This window comes from Falco biarmicus, chromosome Z (assembly GCF_023638135.1).
Source record: "Falco biarmicus isolate bFalBia1 chromosome Z, bFalBia1.pri, whole genome shotgun sequence".
NCBI classification, from domain to species: Eukaryota; Metazoa; Chordata; class Aves; order Falconiformes; family Falconidae; genus Falco; species Falco biarmicus.
The window spans coordinates 64891620-64912895 of record NC_079311.1 but is presented as its reverse complement, the minus strand read 5'-3'; the positions used below and the strand labels follow the sequence as shown (position 1 = coordinate 64912895).

The 21276-nt window shown below is 38.9% G+C and overlaps 1 protein-coding gene across 4 annotated transcripts in view; it reads right to left on the bottom strand.

The window, feature by feature from the left end:
* PDE4D (phosphodiesterase 4D) overlaps window positions 1-21276 on the bottom strand; it is a 624748-nt gene that overhangs the window by 113594 nt on the left and 489878 nt on the right. For all 4 annotated transcript variants that reach the window (XM_056324007.1, XM_056324008.1, XM_056324010.1 and 1 more), the window contains 2 exons: window positions 15512-15703; window positions 593-629 (listed from right to left, as the gene is read on the bottom strand). In XM_056324007.1, the coding sequence (XP_056179982.1) occupies window positions 593-629; window positions 15512-15703 (229 nt within the window). The remainder of the gene's footprint in view (window positions 1-592; window positions 630-15511; window positions 15704-21276) is intronic.

The window sequence follows — 21276 nt, the reverse complement described above, 5'->3', positions numbered from 1 at the left end:
ACTTTCATTCCTATCTATTACAGTGTAAAACCTATCAGCATGAGTTCAAGAAATAGCAATGTAAAGTTTTCATACATGATAAGGCACGTCTATTGCTAAAAGTTGTGGAGTTTCAATCTAAATGATATGGAATTTCGAGCTGATATTTTATAAAACAGAATCTGAATGGAAAAACCAAACAAATAGAGATGATTTTGTAAAGGAACATAAGTATTCCGGGTAAAACTTATCTCACATCTAAAAATTACCTTGTATTGCATGCATAAAAAATGTTCTAAAGGAGAAATTGCAATGATAAAAAGCAGGAGAATAACAGAGTACAGATTTGTCTTCATCATGCTTGTCTGCTACAGTATTTGAAAATGCATCAGTTAAAGGTGTTTATCGCGTTGCACTTCAACTTTTTAGATAATCAAAAAAGAGACGTACAGACAACAAGGGTGGGAGGTTTTGACTTCCGGTTTAGACAATTGTTTTTTCCCATTTCAAACAAACGTATCTTATATAATAGTAACAATGGAAAACATGTGGTTTGGCCATTTAGCCTTTAAATTGCAAGATTGTGTGAGAAATATGGCAAAATTGTGCCTACCTGAGCAAATGGTGTCACAATCAAGTCATCTCCATGTCTGAAAAAATGAGCAGAGTTGTAAATTAGGTATTACTGAACGTTTATCACACTACTGTAACAGCAAGAAAATAAGGTTTTACAATGCACTGTAGGCAACTCCAGTTTTATTCCTCTGCAGTTACTCGCTGCTGCTGGCTTTACACATTCTGTCAAAAGTATGTATCAACTTAGCTATTGCCCAACTGCCTGGCATGTCTATGGGATGGCTGATGACCCAGCTGCGGGTTGGGCAGGTGACCAGCTGCCTAGGATTGCAGAGATTTCATCCCAAAGAATGGATGTGAAAACACCAAAAGTGACCCCATCGAGGGTTACCAGCAGGTTTGTGAGTACTGGAGGGGTAAGTCACTGCAGATGGCTGAGCACTACATCGCAGACGAATAAAAAGCTAGTAAAACTTTCAAACTGACTCACACTTCTATAGCTATTGGGGGTGTGACAGAGTATGTGCTGTTGCTGTGGCAACCTCACCCACTCCAGGGGTGACTATGGGCAAAATGCCGGGATGACGCACTGTAGGGGAGAAGGGAGGAAGGGCAAGAGGGTTTCCTTCTCTTCAGCACTAAAACCTGCCACTTCAAATGGTTTCAAAAAAATACAGTCTTGTAAATACAAGTAGGCTGAAGGGCTGTTGAGCTTACAAGTAGCATCTGTAGCACAGAGGATATGGAGTCAGAGCTCTCCAGAGGACCACAAGGACAGGGAAAACATGGAGTTTTCTGTAATTTTATCTAGTATATGGCACCAATCAAGATGAAAAGAAATTTTCCAAAGACAAAAATCCAATACGACTCTGTTTTTAATTCTCCTGTATTTTCCTGCAGTGAATTCATTGTGGCAAATTACAAACTGCATCTTTCAGCAGAAATTACATTGCTTTGGTGCTATTATAATGTTATTTAAGTTTAAGCATAAAATACGAGTATTTAACAACAGATTTCAAGTCCATGAAAACCTAATCAGGAAAAGGCTTTCTGATAAATGGAGAAATATCATTTGCATTTGAATTGCTACAACATCTTTCTCATGATTTATATACTATTCACAGGTTTTTTTCAGGTATTACCTCATAAAAAAGCAGTAAGTACAACCAGAGAGCCTGTAAGGATGAAACAAAACTCCCCAGTATTCAGAATTATTATAATGCTTACTATCTGTGTAGCTGTTTTTATTACCATCTCATTTATCTGAAATAGAGAAATGGATTTTTACAGACCCTGTGGAAGAAATCTACACTTTTAACAAGGTCTTTGCAGGAGTAGTCGGAATTGTATTGCTTCAGGTGAAGCTCCAGCTCCAGCCTGGCTGCAAAGCACGTAAGCCTGATCCTCAAACCAAAACAGAAGAAACATGGGCACCATGGGAGGAATTCAGAGGCTTTAATTGCCCAATGAAGCCAAATCCAATGGGTTATTATAGACATAGTGGATCAGTTAGTGACCAGCTGAGTTTAGTACCTCTTCAAATTTTCATTGGGTCACGAAAATATCAGGAAATGCCCTAGACTATAATTTCTGATCAGGACTGCTTAATGAGTTACACAGCTACACAAAGGCTTCAGCAGAAGGATAAGCCACATCCGTCTTATCCTTTTCTCTCCTGTTCTCCACTTGAACAGATATAGTGTGAATATGGACACTATGTCACTTCCAGAAAAAGTACACTCTTTGTCATCAGATTCTGTGAAATGATATTTTCTGCTGTGTGACAGCCGGCTTACCTGTTTCTCAGTAAAATCTGTTAATTTCTTCCCTTTTATAATGAATATTTTACTATTTGTGTATAGATACTCCATTTTGTTTTGACACCTGAAAAGAGGCACAGCTGTGTTGAGCAAGAAATTCTGCATTAGTCACCTGAATGACTTCTGCAAAGGTGGAAGAGCCTAAAACTTCAAGTGAATTATTTGTCAGTCTCCCTCACACGTACCCACTTTATCTGTTACTCAGGTTGTTTAAGCAAGAAGCAAACAAAGCGTTGAGCAAATTCTTAGATATGAGTGTGTTCTCTAAGAGATCAAATTCTGCACAGAAACTGCATCTAAAATCAAAATGCAAACCCATTTTTTACTTATCTAGTCTAATTCCCACATGTGGAAATGTTGAAGGGGCCAAATCCTGGAGACGAAAAGGTTTACAAGTAGCAGAAGCACTGGACAAAGAACAAAAATACTTTCTTGTATTTTTCTACCTGTTTTCTATTGTTTCTACCTGTAAGTAAACCAGATAGAGGAGAGCTAGTTCTTTCTGGTGTCACAAGCACCTGTCAGTGGCAAACACTCTGAATGCCCAATATTCAAAACGACACAAATGCACAAAATATTCATCAGTGCTTCAAATCTGGAGGCAACTGCCACAACATAGGTATTAACCGTCAAAGTGCAGATTGGCAGAACTATGAAAATAGGGTGGGCCACCTTCTCAAAATCTCTTGTGGACTTCCTTATCAGAGGTGGTACTTTCTTGCTCTCCTTCCCACTCAGTATCCCTCTTTGCCAGCCTTTGAATGCTGAGGCAATTCTAAGAGGCAACAAATATATGTTTCTGGGATTTCTGTCCTGGAGTTTTTCTTTCCTTCTCTACAAAACAGCATGACCTCTAGTTTTCAAACTTCATTCTACTTGAGGTCTTGCTGGACTGCATTTCATTGGAGAACACTGATAAAATACTGTAGCTTGTTATTTTTTAGAGGAGGCATTATTAAGTACTGATTTAGTGCACTGAAATCAACCCACGGTTTAATTTTCACTTTTTAAATGCCCCTTGTGTCAAGAACAGCAATTCCAGATATTATCATTATTTTCGTCAAAGTGTCATACTGAAAGTACAGGTATCCACAGCTTTCACAAAGCAGTTTAGCACACACCAGACACACTTGAACAGAAAAGTAATTGCATAGCGTGGTGAGTAATCTTTAATCCACACTGGGTCAGGAAATCTGGAAAAGGTAAGAGTGCTCAAAAAGGGAGAAGACATGTCTAAAGTGGCTGTGTTATTGTTTTTGTACAGCAGAGCAAGAATGTATGATTCAATCATTGATTGCCATTGATCCATGGTGTACAGAGGTGTAGTAAACACTCCAGTGTATGAGTGTCCTGCTGTTTTCTTTTCAGACGATACAGAAGCTGATAGATGATTCTGTCTGGATTCTGGACAGGATAGTGCCACACATCTATATACAGAAGCAGCAACAGGGCGTGTAAATCCTATGCAAAACTTCACAAGCATCTACAGACAGAGCTGTTAATCTTTAGGGTTAGAAGAAATCGCTCACATCAGCGTTAGACTCCGTTAACTAGAATGCCTGGCGTACTTGTTCACATCTTCATTTTTCAAAGGAAAGACAGATTTGAAAGCAGAGTAATTTTCGCATAGCCCCAAAATTTAAAATGATTAAATCCCCACCATGAGAAGAGACTGCTGAAGCACACAACAGTCTACACGAGATGAATCACTGCTACATAAAACACAGGCTATATTTACATTAGAAGACCAAAGATTATGTAATGCATTGCAAGTTATTTACCATGTTAAAGTGATGAAGCCTGGCCTTCTGCAAATTTTCTGGGTTTTGCTTCCTAAACCTTTCCTATGGGACATACCTGAACTCACTCCATATAGCCTTTGAAGGTCCCCACCCCAGGGAAGAAACAGAAGTGCTATGCTGTCAGATGAACATGTTCAGCAGACTGTTGCCAAATAAAAAGTATAAAAATTCTGCTTCCTTTCTTCAAAATTGGCATTAATTTGTCTCTTCTATCCCTATTACAGAACAGCAATTAACTTTACCTCAACTAAAAAGGAACTTAGAGATGCATGCATTAAAAAACCAAAGAGAAGCTGGCAGGAAGATTAACACAAGCATAGACAGGGTGACTGCATAACCTTCATTTCTTAATTAAGTTGGGATAACCTAATATGATCATCTAATAAGAGGAGTAGCTAGAGAGAGATTCTGCAGACCTGTTATGATACTGTTAAAAAAGAGAGGGTGTTTTTTTAATGTGGTCAGAAAAAAGTCAAGGTACCCATTAAGGAGAAGTGAGTCCCAGAACTTAGAGACCACTAGAAATGTTAGTACTCGCCAGTGTGGAGCTTCGCAGGGAAGGTCCTGAATAAGGTTTGTCTTCCTAAAGGCCATACTAAACCCAGATTAAGACTTTCTAGACACATGTGAAGAATACCAAGCAAGTGATCTCGAGGAGATGTATTGCAGACAGGAGACATAAACAGGACAAATAAGTGCTCTGTCTAAAGAGGGGTGGGGAGAGGGGAGCAGGTATTTATGCCAATTTCAACATACCTTCTCATAGACAGCATATAGTCAAAATGAAATTCCTGGTTAATCTTGACACAATTTTTATTGCATAAATTATAAGACTAGAGGAAAGAATCTTGATGTCACATTCCTCCATTTGAATGAAAACCTCACGTATCTGCCCAGGGGAAGTACTGGCTGAGGATGCCAGTTGGGCTTTAAATCCAGCTGGCATAGTCTGTGTTGGATTCTCTGGCTACAAAGTTGGGACACAGACTATGTGAAAGAATAAAGCTGCCAACTGACTTTGAAAAGCCCTAGGGGACTGTGGCTGTCTGGAATTCCTGAACTGTGCTCCACAGCAAGAGTGAAGGCTTTTGTCACATTTTGTCACAAGGACTGACTCCATTTTTATAGAATTGTATTTGGGCATTTTTTGATTTTTTTGTTTTTAATATAGAAACATAGGAAACATAAAAGCAGGGAAAATCCATACTGTTTACATAGAAAGTACAAAATAAGAAGATGCACATGAAAGTAGTCTTGTATTTGAATCAGAAAATCTATTGCAGCCCACTTTTTCAGTGTAAGCATCTAAATTTGGATTAAACATTACATCCACTTATTTCTCTCATGTACAAGGCTGATTCAGACTTGCTGTCCAATAATGCTATAAATACATCTTAAATGAGACATGAGTGTTTTGCTTGCAAATATGCTGGAACACAAATATACTGCGTGCAAAACCATAAATGGAGAACAGAGAGTAGGGTGATTGTTTACCCTAATTGCTAGGTTGGGGTTTTTTTTCTGCCCCAATAACATTTTATATGTGAAGCCAAATAAATGCACAAAACCCATATGAATTAGGTATGCTGAAAAGACGCACATTGCTCAGATTCAGATTTTAGCAGCAATGAAATCTGATTCTAGACTGCACTCTGACAGAGTAACAGAAACGTTGTGTAATGATACTAGTCAGCAGAAGCTGTGCTCTAAGGACAGCAAGTGGGGTGGGGTGGCTGGCTGCTCCACACATCATCTGCCTTTGGAGTATCTGAATGGGATGGTCTGCAATACTGATTTGGCAGAGTCAGAAATCGCACTGCTCCAACTTAGTTTATTCTGCAGGAAAGTGCCTAAATCACATCACATCAATTTCTAAAGCCTTCAAAGACAATTTTCTAGTGCTAATATGAGACGGTCCAGGCCTGGCTCCAAAAGCTGAGGCTGACTGTGGTTAAGAGGCACCTCTCGATGTAGTGCCCACATTATGGGGTGTGACAGAAACTGGCTTACAGCTTTTCCCAGATACTCAGTGGGTTGTCAGCAATTTGCATCTCACTGAAAGGCTGAGCGCCATTTGGGGGTTGATCAGCCATCTAGGGCAGGGGCTAAAGACTATGACACTGTGCAGGGCGCTGGGTTTTAGGGTTGAAGGAGCAAGCAGTTGAAATTGTTGTTGGAGTCATGAGCTACAGACGAAGAGGCTGTTTTTCCCAGAGCACTTCTTTATTTCTGGGAACCATGTACCTTACAGGATCTTTATGAAGAGCTACTTGAAACCACTTGTTCTTTCACACAATAGACTGAAATTAGACCCTGAATGAAGCAGACTGTCACTAGCTACTGTCTGAGTGTTTTTGAACACCACATTTTTCTATAGCACTGTGCAGTTATGTCCTCCTGATACTTCTTTCTAATACAGCAGCAGAGCTTGCCCTAATTAGCCAAAAGTATTGCTGTAATACTGGGAGTTCTGGAGAGTTCAGTCTACTTAATTTCAATTGAGTTTACAATTGAGCTTACCCAGATGGAAGAGGGTTCGCTCAAAAAAGCCGCAGTTCCTGAGAAGTCAAATATCCCAGCCAAAAGAAAGGCTGGCTATAATAGTTCTCCTCAAACTATCTAACTAAGCAAGTTAGACTTAGGAAGACACACCAAACGGAAAAAAAACCCCAAACATTTCTCCAGCATAAATTTCCCTAGCAAATACTTCAGATGTGTTTCCAAACACCCCAATTAACTTCATACGGAACACAAATCAAGTTATTCCGCTACGGCATGTTGATGAAGAAAACAATACTTGTCTGCCTTATGATCAGAGATCCAAAAGACAGTTCAAAACAAATGTGGATTATTACACATGGCTAATACACACCAAAATATGCCATGTACATGTTCCTGGAGCTTTCCAGGTACAATGGATATTTTGTACAAGAAAGTACTTTAATTTTTCATGCTTCCTCTTTAGCATCTCAGTTCCTGAAGATACACTGTCAGGTTTGAAAGAAGCCTTTGAACACTTGGAATCTGCTCTGTTGAAGTCATCAGTGTTAGGTCACCCAAATTACAATCTTACTTCCAGTTGAACTGCATTAACACCCAAGGTGAGGAGCGCTCTAAAGACTTGGAAAGGCAGAATTATCACACCAATTACAGACTAAATGGCTGAAAAGGAACAGTGAATACCAAAGTGTTTTTAAATCAGAATTTCGAGATTTAATCCAGGCAGTATCAGGAAACGTTATCTGGTTACCTCTGTACCTTACAGTGCATCACCAGCATCACATCACAGCTCCTGTGCTTTCAGCAGACAAGAAACAAGAGACTTTGCTGGGTGACAAGGGCAGATAAGTACATTTTAGTGATGGTGATCTGAACCAAGGCCCATCAAATCCAGAAGCTTCATTCAGGATTGCTGGATTGGCTAGAATCAGAATCAGCTGTCTAATTCAAAGAACAGGAAGTATTACTGTTTTTCTCAATTCCATGTAATATGCTATAGCAACACTATCAGGCTTCTTCTATCTCCCACAAAACTATCATAGCACATTTTGAAGAGTTCAAGATCAAGGCTTCTTGTGTTAGACCCAGCTACTTCCTTGCTCAGGAAGCTTAAATATTTTCCAAAGAGACTGCACTTGCACATCTTACTTGGGTAATCTGCCTGAGGAAATCATGTAGGTACTGATGTAGTGGGCCATCACAGAAGGATGCCAGCATGATATGCAAGATACAAAACCACTGGAAAGCTTAAGAAATCACCCCTATCATATTGCCCCTAACAGCCACCTAACTTCAATGCCTTACTCCTACCATAATACAGCAGATCATTTAGATGACAGAAGAATGGTGGACAGCCCTGACTAACTGGCCTGCATGAAGTCTGACAGAATTATTCAGTCCTAAAGGGAAACTTCCCTGAAGGGAAGAGCATGGACTTGTCAGACTGTTTCACACGTGTAGGTGGTTTTCCTTCAAAAACTAGAAGGCAGTCTGCCTGGGGGCGACTGAGGCAATGGCAAGGGAGAAGAAGCTACTGCAGTGCAGGGGTCTAGTTTGTGTGTTGAAGGAGCAGCTGGATTAAGCCAGTGGATGTAGGACTTTAAACCAGAAAAGAGCTGAACTCAATCAGAAATGCCTGGGCCAATTCAGCAGTGCCATTGTTAGACAGTTCATACAATAGAAATCATCATTTAGCCCTAAGCAAATCTGTAAAACAAACAAGCATCAGTGACTAAAGGATAGTTTTGTTTTCTGCTCAGGTTAGAGAAAATTAGTGAGTGGGCGTGCATACATGACTAGAAGCAATCAAGTTAGTGTAGCTTAATGAGTTACTATTAATCGGTTTTGATTGCATTAGCTGACATATATAAATGCTTAGCTTGTTGCAAATGAAAATAAAATGTGTTACCTTGAACTGCTCTTAAGCAGCAGACATTTGGTAGCTTGCTTGTCCCTGCTCCAAATGCTTAAGTGCTGAGAACTGATACGATTGTCTTACTTCTGAAGAATGACTTTCCATGTGAATCTCCTACTGCTGCAGGCTGAAAAGTTTCCTCTCTAAAAGAAATTAGAGCAGAGTTGCTGAGAAGAGCACCTGTGCAAGGTAACTTCCCAGCCTGAGCAAGCTTGCTGTCAGCTAGCCACAGGAAGATTGTCGCAGCTTCAAGGTTTACAAAAAAGGGTCTGCTAACCAAATTCAAAGGCCCCTAAATGTACATAATAAGAAGAAACAAGAAGATGTTAAGGCAAAGAAGGTAAAATCGTCAGAATTTCAGATAGTCCATTTTCAGGGAACAAACTCTACACAGCAATAGTGCCATTGCAAGCACAGAGCATTTGTGCCCTGAGGAGTGAAACAAGATCTAATGTTCTGAGTTGTGAAACAAATTCAGACTGTGTACGCAGGTGATCACTGAGCTGGCAAAACAGTCTAAGAGACATCCCCCCCCAAATATTTGTGTCCTTCTTTACAGAGCTCACTTTCTCCACACTGCTGCCGTCCTTCAGTGAGGCACACACATAGAAAGCACACCCATCCTCCCTCCCTTCTGCTGCAGATCTGCGTAGCAAGCCCAGAGATGTGCTGTGATGTAGCCGAAATCTCAGCGAAGAACTGGGTTTGGTACCATGTTATTAAAAACGTGCCACCTCTGACTGAAGAAGTTTAGGAATTCAGTCTGCTTTGTTTAGCACAGGAGCAGTAACTTGCCATTTTGTTTCAAACACCCACTATTACCAGAAGGGGGGTGGGGTGGGGGGTGGGGTGGGAAGTCTGACACATTGAAAGTGTTTGAAGGGGAAGTGATGTGTTTAACAAATTAGGAGTTATATCTGGAAAATGATTGGATTTCAGCATTCAGTCACAAACCAATGACTCTGTATTGTTTAAACATAAGATATTAAACATAAGATAAAATCAGGTTTCATGTCATAAAAAAAATCCTCATTCAACAACCAAATAAAGGCATATTAGAACACCTCAAAATCTCTTGAATTAAAAAAGCAGATCAAATGAAGTCCTCTCAATGTGAAAATATTCCCTTTTTATTTACAACATAACTGATTTCCTGATCAACCAATGAATGTAGTGCAAACTTATTATTTGACCTTAAGCAAGCTGGATATTACTGAGTTCTTTGTTTTGGATTCCATTATTCCATTTGTAACATGTTCAAAACAACTGGACGGGACACAGTGGTATTTTTTTCCAAATGTTTTTTTCAATAACTCAGAAAAAGATTGTATCTGACTTACTAATTACTTTGCTTAATTTAAGCTGCAACCTGGAGATTTATTCAATTCTAAAGATCTTAAGAACAAAAAGGCAAAACCCAATGAAGCAAAATATTGGCCTGTTTTTCCTAAAGCCATGTAAGTACAGTTATTTCCATGGGAAAATGTCTGAAGCAATTTAATATTTTTGTTTTCATTTAAAATTGTTTCTAAGCTGAAAGACACAGAGAAAATGCATCTTAAAAGATTTTTTTAAAGCAGGCTGGACTTTGAAGTTTAACTGCCTCTTTTCAGCCAGTAATATCTATGATAGAGTAGTAACACAGGTTCTGAGAAAATAATCTGATAAATCATAAGGAATTTCATCAGCAGTGTATCTAGAAACACAGACAATTATTTCTGATTTGTTAAACTGAGGTGAAATTTCTCTGCTCAGTAAATGCGTATCTTTTGTGTTCTCCTAGAATCTTGGCCAGAACCTTTCAGGGAAAAGGGTGTTTTTCTCTGTAACTGCAGATGCATACTCACAGCCTTTTATTAAGAAATCCAGGCCTTCCTGGTTCAGAAACAGAAGAATAAGCTGCATCACTAGCAACTTGGCTTCCTGTTCTGGATGAGAAAAATATAGCCTCATTTCATGATTTTATTGGCATATTAAAGGCTCAAGTGAACCTTTTTTCACTGTCTGTGTTTGCCATCTTTGTCTGCCATTATTTTAAAGTATATTCTTTTTATGAATCTGATCCAGATTGAATACAATGTAAGTTTTTAAAAAGCTGAGCAGGCTGTCAAGAACTGGGAAATGTGTACAAGTTTACCTCAGAAATTCTCTTCTCTGGCAGTTGTTCCACCTGCCAGTTAAAGGGATATTTCAGCCCATTTGCAGCTTCAGGTCAGGACCAGACCTGCCAGTTACTGACAAATAAGGGAACTCCCTACCTTGGAATTTCCCTTTATTTAAGGTAACATCCACAGCCAGAATAATTCTGTTATTCTTTGCAAAATTACAGGTTATTTTGGCACTATTTTGGAAAAAGATACCCCCCCCCCCAAATTAAAAATCCCACAACTATTTCTCTGGCTATAGAAGAAGGGGATAATTCATCCTGACAAAACAGCTCACATCTCTGTATGTCAGTATCCTTGTATATCAGACTACGGAAGTTCTTTTTATTCCAAAGTAGTCCACATTTGGGTTTTATTATTCAAATAGATGATTACTTTTGTGAAAAAAAAAAAAAAAAAATTAAACCTGGAGCCAAGGTTTACAGACATGTTCAAATACAGCCTACAAAGTAGCTTGCCCTCAAGGAGAAGGCAGGATAATACTGTAATTATAGGGAAAAAATTCTGGAGTAAATTGCATTCTCTTGACATTCATTTTACCTGTAGGTACAGGGATGCTACTACCTACAGAAGGTATTGGCAGAATAGCAGTAGGTTGGCCAGTTTAGGGAATGGGTGTATTGGTGGCCATTTGGGCATTTAGCAGATCACCAGGGCAATGACCCTGCAGCTTCCTACGGTCATTGTTCCATGGCTATGTTCTGATGCTTAAAAGATGGAAGCAAGGTTTAATAAAAATCAGTAAATTTTGTGTAATTATTCTGATTAGAACTTACAGTGATATTTCACCTGACTGGGGAAACAGTGCTGAGCCTCTCTAAATACATAAAACTTGTATATCAGACTATGGAAGATCTTTTTATTCCAAAGTTGTCCACATTTGGGTTTTATTATTCAAATAGAGGATAATAAAAAAAAAAAAGAAAAAAGAAAAAAGAATCATAAAAAAGCACACCAGCTGCTTTTTTACTGAGTAAGGTTCAGTTGGCCAAGTCCTGGAAAGACCAGGATGTTGCATCTGAGCTGTGTTCGGTGACTTTGTGGAAATGGGAAAAGGGTGACAATAAACACTTAAGGAGTGTTTATTGTCAAATGGCTTTTCCCCTAGACACCTTCAGAAGATGTCGTCGACCTCAGACAGACTTCTGTACTGAGAGCTTCTTAGTCTTCTGGACTGGTTTGCTACACTCTGGTTCTGTTTCTTCAGGATCACAGAGGGACTACACATGATTTTGTTCCTTTAGAGTGGCAGTTAAAACATGGGCTCTGCCCCAGCCAGTGGAGTGCTTACTGGCTTTTCTCTAGTGTTCATGAGAATGCTACTGATTTCATTGAAGAATCCATTTTTTAACCTGGTTAGAGACCTGGTTTTTGCTAAAAAAGAGATTGTCTTCTAAGCAGATTTCTCGCTCTATTAATCACAGCAGCGATTCCTTAGCAAGAAACATTAGAAGTGTAACTTTTTCTGCCTCTGTCTGCATTTGTCAGTTCTGAGCAGCAATAGCAGTTCCAACAGATCAACAATCAGGCCACCTCTGCAAGACACCCAGAAAGCCCCCTGCTTCACTGATGCCCTCGGACACACACCTGACAATTCATCCAGTACAACACTGATGATTTTGCTAACCTTGCAGCTAGCTTCTGTTACCTTTTTCCTGTTTTGCAACAGTGCTGTTTGAGACACACACACATACACCGCCCCCCCCCCCCAACACTGACACCCCACCCCCCCTTTATTATCCATCCTTTTAAACTTGTTTTTTTGTCTCTCATCAGAGATCCTGCCCTGTAATTCCTCATATTGGTTCACTCATCTTCACTGTCTCACTCATTTGCTTCTCTTTCCCTTGCACATCCTCTGTCTGCTGGAAACCCCATAGCCAGGTTTCACAATGCATCTGTGCGCTTCTGCCTTGGATTTTGCACCACCCTGTCTAAACCAGCTGCCTCTCACAGTTCACAGCCTTGAATGGCTTTTTCTCATCTTCTCATATCATCTTCATGTCCTGCTTTTTTTTTTCTTCTCTAGGACCATGTTATTTCTTCTGAGAACAAAAAATACGTTACTGACTCCCACTCCTTTTTATTTGTTTTTCCTTTCTTATCATACAGCTGCCTTTTCTGTGTCTTTCAGTGACGTAACTGCACCCACGTTTGTCTCACTTACCTTCTCTCATCTGAACAGCCTCACACTTATCCCGTCTTTTATTCTTTTCTGTAGCTATCCTGGCTCCTCAGCCTCTCTAATTTTAGAATACTTTCTGCCTCCCCCTTCTCTGCCCTTGTTTCTGTTACTTTCCATCTCGACTCACTGAATGAAACTCCCTTTGGTTGGTCTGTGGGGTTTACTACTTTGGGCATAGGGACTCGCATTGTACCTTTTCCTGGGGATAGAATCCCACTGTATTAGTCTCTTGGTTATCATCTTATGCTTTGACTTTATGTTGTTTGTGGCAGAGCCCATCTTTTCATCTGGGGTTTGCAGAGAACTGAGCACAGCTGTGTTCCCCTCCTCGGCTGGAGCTGTTCAAATACTGACGGAATGATGAATTCCGTACCTTAGCACTGCCATCCACTGGCTGCCTTTTATCATGACACTCCGTATTTGACTGAAGTCTTCAAGTTTTGTTTTTTGTTCCATATGCTGCTACTGAAGTGGAATCTATTATTTTAAGCACGCTATTTGAGAGTAATGGAAATGCCAAAAATCTTTATGTTATATTCTTTCCAACTACGAGACGCATGCCTTTTGCCTTCTATTTTGCTTTACAAAGTGAAATACTGAGGTTGGTAACTTAAGTACTGAAGAATCAGGGGATTCTAGGTTTGTCTGTTACATAAAATTAATTCACTTCCATTACCTAAGTGATGTGTATGTTTTGTAAAATATTTTGCTTATGCTTAAGAAACATGCAGTACTTCCTCTTTCATTCCTTGGTTTTCTTTTACTTCATTTTGGTGATATAATCAAATTGATTATAATTAAGCTTACTGATATATGATTAAAATTCTATGGTTAAAACAACTTGCTTTTTACATTTCCTAATGTGCTCCCATCCTAAACAGTGGCAGGAATACTTAACATCTTGGTACAGCAGCTCCTCTATGACAGGAGACTGCGAAAATCTATCCACATGTGAGGTCCAATAAATTTTAAGATGTGTTTTAAGAACATTTTGAAAGGAAGAATAGATACAAATATCCAAAGCATAAAGTGTGCTCAGTGTTTCTGTAATTCAATTGTTTATCCAATTTACTGCTCTGTGCTGAAATATTACCCAGAATTCTAGGAAATGCAGAAGTGGATTATGAGTTAGAGGATGGAGCACTAACTGAATTCTTAATTGAAATGACTCATTCTAAGCAACACAGTGACCTAGATTGCCCCCTGAATGTAAAAATCTTTCTAAATGGTATATTGGCACAGGTGCCACACTAAAAGCTGGACTCTGATCTATCTAAAAGAAGGGTTATCTGTCAGAGGAAGATTTGCTGGAAGAGGGTCACTAAAATTTGCAAGTGAAATGCATTTTTACTTATGACAAGGAAAGATGGATCGGTCTTTTTCTTACTCATTTTGTCTCAAGCAAAACTGGTCACACGTGGCACAAAGCTTATTAAGTAATTCAATCTATGGGACTTAACTGAGGTATGGACCTTATACAAACCCTCTGTAAAAGTATGAGTTTTTCTCATCTTGAAACTCAGATAGAAAGAGAGAAATGATTAGATGGACTAATCAACATTTCTAAAAATTACATGTAAGCTGAAAATGGGAGTATTCAATTATAATGACTGCAGGTAAAATATCAGGTGAAATTTCACTCATTATTGTAAAAACCTTTTTCCTTTGTTGTGTGTACTCTTACTTTTTAAAGAAGAGATTGATTGGGGTTTGCCTCATTAAAAAATAGTTTTTATTTTAATGCTGGATTTTTAATGCTTTAGACTTTCTTATTCACTAGGGGACTGTTACAAGTACGGTCCTTTATTTTAGTGATTTAGAACTGAACCATAAACACCTACTTGGCAGTGAAATTTGGAGCAGGTAAGGCAAACAAACAAATTAATTATTCTTAATTTCTACTACTTAGAAGTGACTAGAAGCTAGGACATTTAACATGGTTTTAGTGTCTTACAAAAAAAGAGATTTGCACCTGACTTCACTACCCATGCAACCTGGGGTCTACACACACACATAGTGGGTATGACCCACTAGCAGAAAATACACACATCACAGAACAGTGACAGAGGACAGAATAACTTTCCAAAGGCCTTTTGTTAAATTTTTGCCTTTTAGTTAAAAGGATATTTAAAATAATTTTTGTCTCTCTTGAATTTATTAATTTTTGCCAGCTGGTAAATCTACTAACCAAAAACTTAAACATAACCAATGCAAATAAACAGAATATTTTTCTTAAGAACATTAAGAAGCAGAAATTGAGTTTCTATGGCTTCGCTTGAAAACTGTAGCCAGAAAATCAGCTCTCAGTGTTTTGATACACCAGTACTGACTGTCTTCATTACTTGTCAAAGCTAATAAAGTGCATAAATACATCAAGTACACCCTCATGATATCCTTACTTTCAGAAAACTGCAGAAACAAGTACCAGGTTTGTTAAAGAAATAAAAAATTATCCATGATGTCAGCAGCATGATTACTGTCTTTGATTTTAAAAAGAAATGCCTTCTGTCTAGAAAAATCTGAAGACAGAAGATAAAACATAGGCTAAAAGTATTTTATAATGTACTTACATATCACTGGCGATGGAGGAGTTCCTGGACATGGACTTTGGAGACAGGTCATAGTCACTGTCTGACCGGTAAAGGAAAGACTCCCTACGCTGACTGTGGACAAAATTTGCCTGAAGAATTAGCCCTGATCCAGGGCTCGTCATGGGATCCAAGGGACTTCTTCCCGATGATGTACCATTGTCTACATCGAAACTGCAAAAAGAAAGGAGAAAAAGATTTATACAATTAACGTAAGAATTTTGAAAGTAATAAACATTCTTTTGACAAATTTATCACTAGGTAATTACTTCCTGATAATAATAGGGAAATAAAGGCATGGTCAACTCCACTGCTAAGCCAAAACGCAAGGCACACAAGAAATATACTTTAAAATTGCTGACAACTAAATAGAACAAGTCCAAAAGAAAAGAAATCTAGTAGACAAAAAAAACCCCCACTATTAGGAATACAGGAAGCCTTATGCTTCTCTGCATGTAGACTGTTGATGAGCTCTACACCTGAGGAAGCATAATGTTTCATTATTTCCCTCCTCAGGCCCCATCTCTCCTGAGCTGGACCCTCATTATCCTGTGTCCCACTGCTGAGGCAGTTGAGGGCTTTTTTGTTACTGAGTACCCGGCCCTAATATTTTCATTACTACCAAAATATTTCAGGAACCTGTTTTGTCTTGTCCCAATAAACAAAGTGCTGGGGTGGGATTAAGGCATATGTGGGTGCTTGGGCATGTTTGTGTGCCTTAGAGTTGCTATTTTACAATTGGATTGAAGTTTTTCGCTCACTGCCAAGCAGCGCAACTTCCACGGTTGTTTACATCTTCAAACTATACAGTTTAGATCCAGCACTTCTAGGTATTGTATTTTGTATTAAGAGTGGTAAACAGGCTTATCTTTCCTAGGAAATACTGCCATCATGACATGCTGACGGGTGAGGGTAGAGAAAGAAAGAGAAGAGAGAAGATGCTCTTTCATGTAGTCTGTGATGTTTCCACAAAGGGCTTTGAAAATTGGTGTAAAGAACTTGAATGGGAGTCTGCAATCAATTAGAAACTAGTGCAAGGTGGTCAGTGCTGGGAGGATGCGCTCATGGCAACTTGTGTTGCTTAGCAGCCTGACATCTGCATTTGGTACCATTAGGAGTCTTTTTGGAGCATGTGGCTCTGGTTTTAGACTTAATGTGTTTTGGTATGCAATATCAGAGGTTACAAATGAGTGTATTAGCAAGATTATGTCTCCATCTGATGGGATGGAGCCCATTTTATCCAGCTAAAAGTGGAAGATTACTTTTGTTTCCCTAGTTGGTTCTGTCTCTATAAAATCAAAGATCAGTTTTTATTTGCTATGCTAATGGGAACTTAATACTGCTAAAGCATTTAGGAATGAGGGATGAACACAGGATCTTTCCCGTGATTTTTTAAACATGGATAAGTGTTAACATCATAGTATGCATTTGTGCTGAACTCACCTAAAGTACTTAATTTAAAACAGTGTTCAATGAAGGACACCCACAGGTTTTCAATTATATCTAATGACACTGGAACACAAAATAGCCAGTACATGTCAGCTGTTGATTAGACTTCAGCCTGCTGCAGGTGTCACAGCAGATACATGCTACTCTTTGCACTAGCTTGTTTCTCACTGTTACCTACCATTGACCTGAGGCTGCTGCTTTAATGTTTTACTGAAGTGACAGCATTCCCATGGTCTTTTTTCCTTTGTTAAATGAAGTAATCAAAGAAACTTCTAGCAGCCTTCCAGTACCTAAAGGGGGGCCTACAAGGAATCTGGAGAGAGACTTTTTACAAAGGCATGTATCAACAGGACAAAGGGTGATGGCTTTACGCTGAAGCAGGGAAGATTTAGATTAGATGTAAGGAAGAAATTCTTTACTATGAGGGTAATGAGATGCTGGAACAGGCTGCCCAGAGAGGCTGTGGTTGCCCCATCCCTGGAAGTGTTCGAGGCCAGGCTGGATGGGGCTTGGAGGAACCTGGCCTGGTGGAAGGTGTCCCTGCCCATGGCAGGGGAGTTGGAACTAGATGATCTTTAAGGTCCCTTCCAACCCAAACTATTCTATGAAACATATATTGCCCATTTTGACAGAGATGCATGTTACCTGGCAGAACACGGACCTTGGTTTCACGGGTTTTTTCATTGTTTCATTGTTACTTTGCATATATTCCTGGAACTGCAAGCTTCCTGCCACTCTCAGACTATACTATTTATTAGGTATTCACCTTTCACAGTTTGAATGTAGAAAAGCATTTTTTCCCCAAAAAAATATGATTCAGAAACGGTAGCAAATAAACTTCAAGACAGCTTAGCAATTTAATCCTCTTTTCACTGTAGTTTTCAGAACAATTCACTGTTAGTAAATCCTAACACATACACTTCCCAACTTTTATTTCTTTTCATTATGCCTGAATATTTTTTCATTATGCCTGAATATATTTTCATTATGCCTGAGTATTTTTTCTGCATCCTGAATTGTGCTACTACCACATGACATTATCAATCTCAAGCTAACAAAGCTTAATCCATAAGACATCAAATGAAAGATCCGTCACCAGCCTGCTGGGTGATCTTGGACAATGCAAAGCTCTTCTTTGCCTTTCATTTTTCCTATTCATTACGTCTTTGTGCTCATTGTCAGATCTGCTCTCAAAAAAGTACTGAAAAACATACTGGAAAGGACAAGATAGTGTGAATACTACAGTAAATCATCCTTTGCAGCTTACAGTGCTGTAAGTTCATAAACATATTGCCATTACTACCAGCATCCCTACTATTATTCACTAGCCATCAGTATCTTTGGGTTTTAACTCCAGAGCATTCCAGGAGCACAAAATACTCACAGTACCAATGAAGGGTTTGGAACATTTGTGATCTCATTGTATTCAAATTTCTTAACACTTCTATTTCATTGAGGAAATAAAATATTTTTTTTCTTTAAACAGCTGCAAGAACACACGAGCTCCTAAACAATACACAGGTTGTATTTTTTCTATTGAAGGCAAGAGGGAAGATTTTTCATGTAATCAGGTAAAATAGGACTGTTTACTCCTGTGCTTAATAAGACTAACTTCTGCAATGGGAGTATAATTCAAAACATATCTAAGTTTGCCTGAAAGCTCTAAAGAAATAAATGAAGGTAAATGTAAGTCTGTCTCACAGCAGGAAAATTTTGAATACAGAATGATTATTAAATTTCTTCAACAGTGGACTTAATTATTTGCCTGATCAAAAGGTATTTTATTGGATTAAAGGAATATATGGTTTTGTTTGCACATTTGTTTTATTGTCTTCACCCACCTTTTGTTGACATGATATGAATATTTTACCACCAGTCTTAGATCTCCCAGCCACAAACTAAGGGCAGGCTTCTATGAATGATTTTACTGTCAGATTATAGAATAGTGATTTTAAAAATTTAAAAGTCTTAGCTGAAATTGCAGTGTCATCAGCTGGGAAGCGCCTTGCGGTTTGCAACACCCAGCAAGTATGCGTACTGCTTATAGATGGCTGTTGGGGCAGGAGCTCTGTCCTGCGATACTGCGCTGTGACCACTAGATGGCCGTCACAAGTAATGAACGGGACCCAAACGGACCAGCTAGGGCTTGTCTCACACTGTTCAACGAAAACGTCTTTTATGTAAATATGCATCAAGGAAAAAAAAAAAAAAGTCAGTTGTACAGTCAAAGGGGAATGTGAATACAGCACTGTTTGCCAAAAACATATGTTTATATTAAAAAAAATTCTACAATGCTACAGCACACAGTAAGCATCTTGTTTAGTTAGCTCTTACTGAGACATTTGTTAACAATTTCAGATATAAATCTTGTAAAAATCTAAATTAAACGTGTTATTACACTGAAAATCAAATAAATTGTTCCTTTGGCTGAATCACAAGTCTTATTTGCAAGAAATGGCACTGATGATCACACTACATTAAACAGAGAATGAGAATAGGGAATTGAAGAGTTTCACACAAGTTGTTTGCTCTTTACTACTGCATACACTGGCAAAAAAAAAGTTTAAGATACAAAATAGGAAAGACTTTCTAATTTGCCTGGCCAGAAATTGCAGAAAGTCAGCTATGGTTGCTTCACATTTATCTTTCCACTCCTGTTAAGCTGTAAGCCACAGTAAGAATATGCTGTAAACTAAAAACTACATGTTCAATGGCAAACCAAAAGGTACTCTCTGCCTAGCATGTTCCTTAGCCTCCCTGCACTTCTGGTGGAGGGTGGTCTTTGGAAAGAGAGAACGAGCATGGAAGTTGTTAGTGGAGGCACACAAAGTGTTTTGCTGTTTTTCACACGCAGAAACTGGCCATGTAAAGACAGATTTTTCCACTGTTGTTCTGCAGTCAGCTTCAGGCGCTTTGCACAACCCATGCAAACTGAAGCTGCTTTTAGTGACAGGAGCATTTGGCACACCACACATCACAGAATTTTCTGTGTTCAAAGAGCTTTGCTGCAACCTCACAGATGCCAAAGCTATGAAAAGCCAGTGCTAATTCAGCAACTATTGTGCCTGCGTTTTGACAAAATGTTTTATGACATTAGAGGATAGTGTTTATCCTTAGAGCCTGCCTTATTCAGAGTTCTGTGATGACAAACATGACATGAGATGAAGCTCAGCCTTTTTTCCATTTTTGGCTATTCTTTGTGTTTGCACATCTTGCCCACTGCATATCATCCAGGCTCTGTACTGACATAGGGATAAAGGTGGTGAACTCTCTTGAATGACTTGTAAAAACATTAATGGCTTATCCTCCCTGTGCTCCTAACAGCACAAGAAGTAACAGCATAAAAGACAATGTTTAGGAAGATTACTAATGATTTGTTTCAGGCAATAGTAGAAATCTGTGGCAAGCACAGGAGAGGTTCTGGATCCTGGATCTCAGCAGCACCACTTCATTGTTAATGGCTGCACAGCTTCTTTACACAATGTAAGAAACCCTCAGTGGACTTCCTTTTGAGTCTTTAAATAACACTCTCCTACTCTCTACAAGGTTGCTAAAACAAAAAAGGGGAAGATCTGTGTACAAAATAGTTTTAGTTACATAAGAAGTAATGGTATCATAATGAATATGCACCAGAGCTTGTAATTAAAGCTGCACAGAAAATCTTCATGTTGGTCTTCCTTATTACTAAGAGTTCAGCAGTTTGTTTCTGTAGGCTTTTGTTGGGGGTTTTTGTTTTGTTCTGTTTTAGAGAAGTAAACAATAGTAGAAGAGGGAAGGAAATAAATTCCACCCAAAAATGAAGAATTTACTAGACTTTTTAAGAATAGAAACTGCACTCCAGATATTCCCCTTTAAGTCTCTCTCCACCTTCTGCCTATCTGATCTTGGAAACTATGGGGAGGGAGAAGCCAAATTAACCGATCCTCTAGGGACACCTTATCTTTTAAGGCCATCTTTAAACATTACAGAGAGACAAAGAAGTTCTAGAGGAGCAATTTTTGTCCCCCATGGAAGGAATTAATTGTCCTGTGTCAAGCAATCTCTCCAGCCATCTGTCCGTGCTAGGACCTACCTACACAGGTCAACATCCTTACTTCCCAGAAGTCCCATCCTGTATTTTCACCTGGGAGGACAATCCAACCATCACACTGAATGGGTAGATTCAGCATAGCAGCTGTAATTCACTGAAATTATCACAGAAAAGCTGCCCTGTAGCAACTGCCTTTGGGCAGGGTCTCATTTAAAGCAAAAGCAAGGTAACAAAATGTTATTAAAGTCTCCAAGGAGAAAGTAAGCTA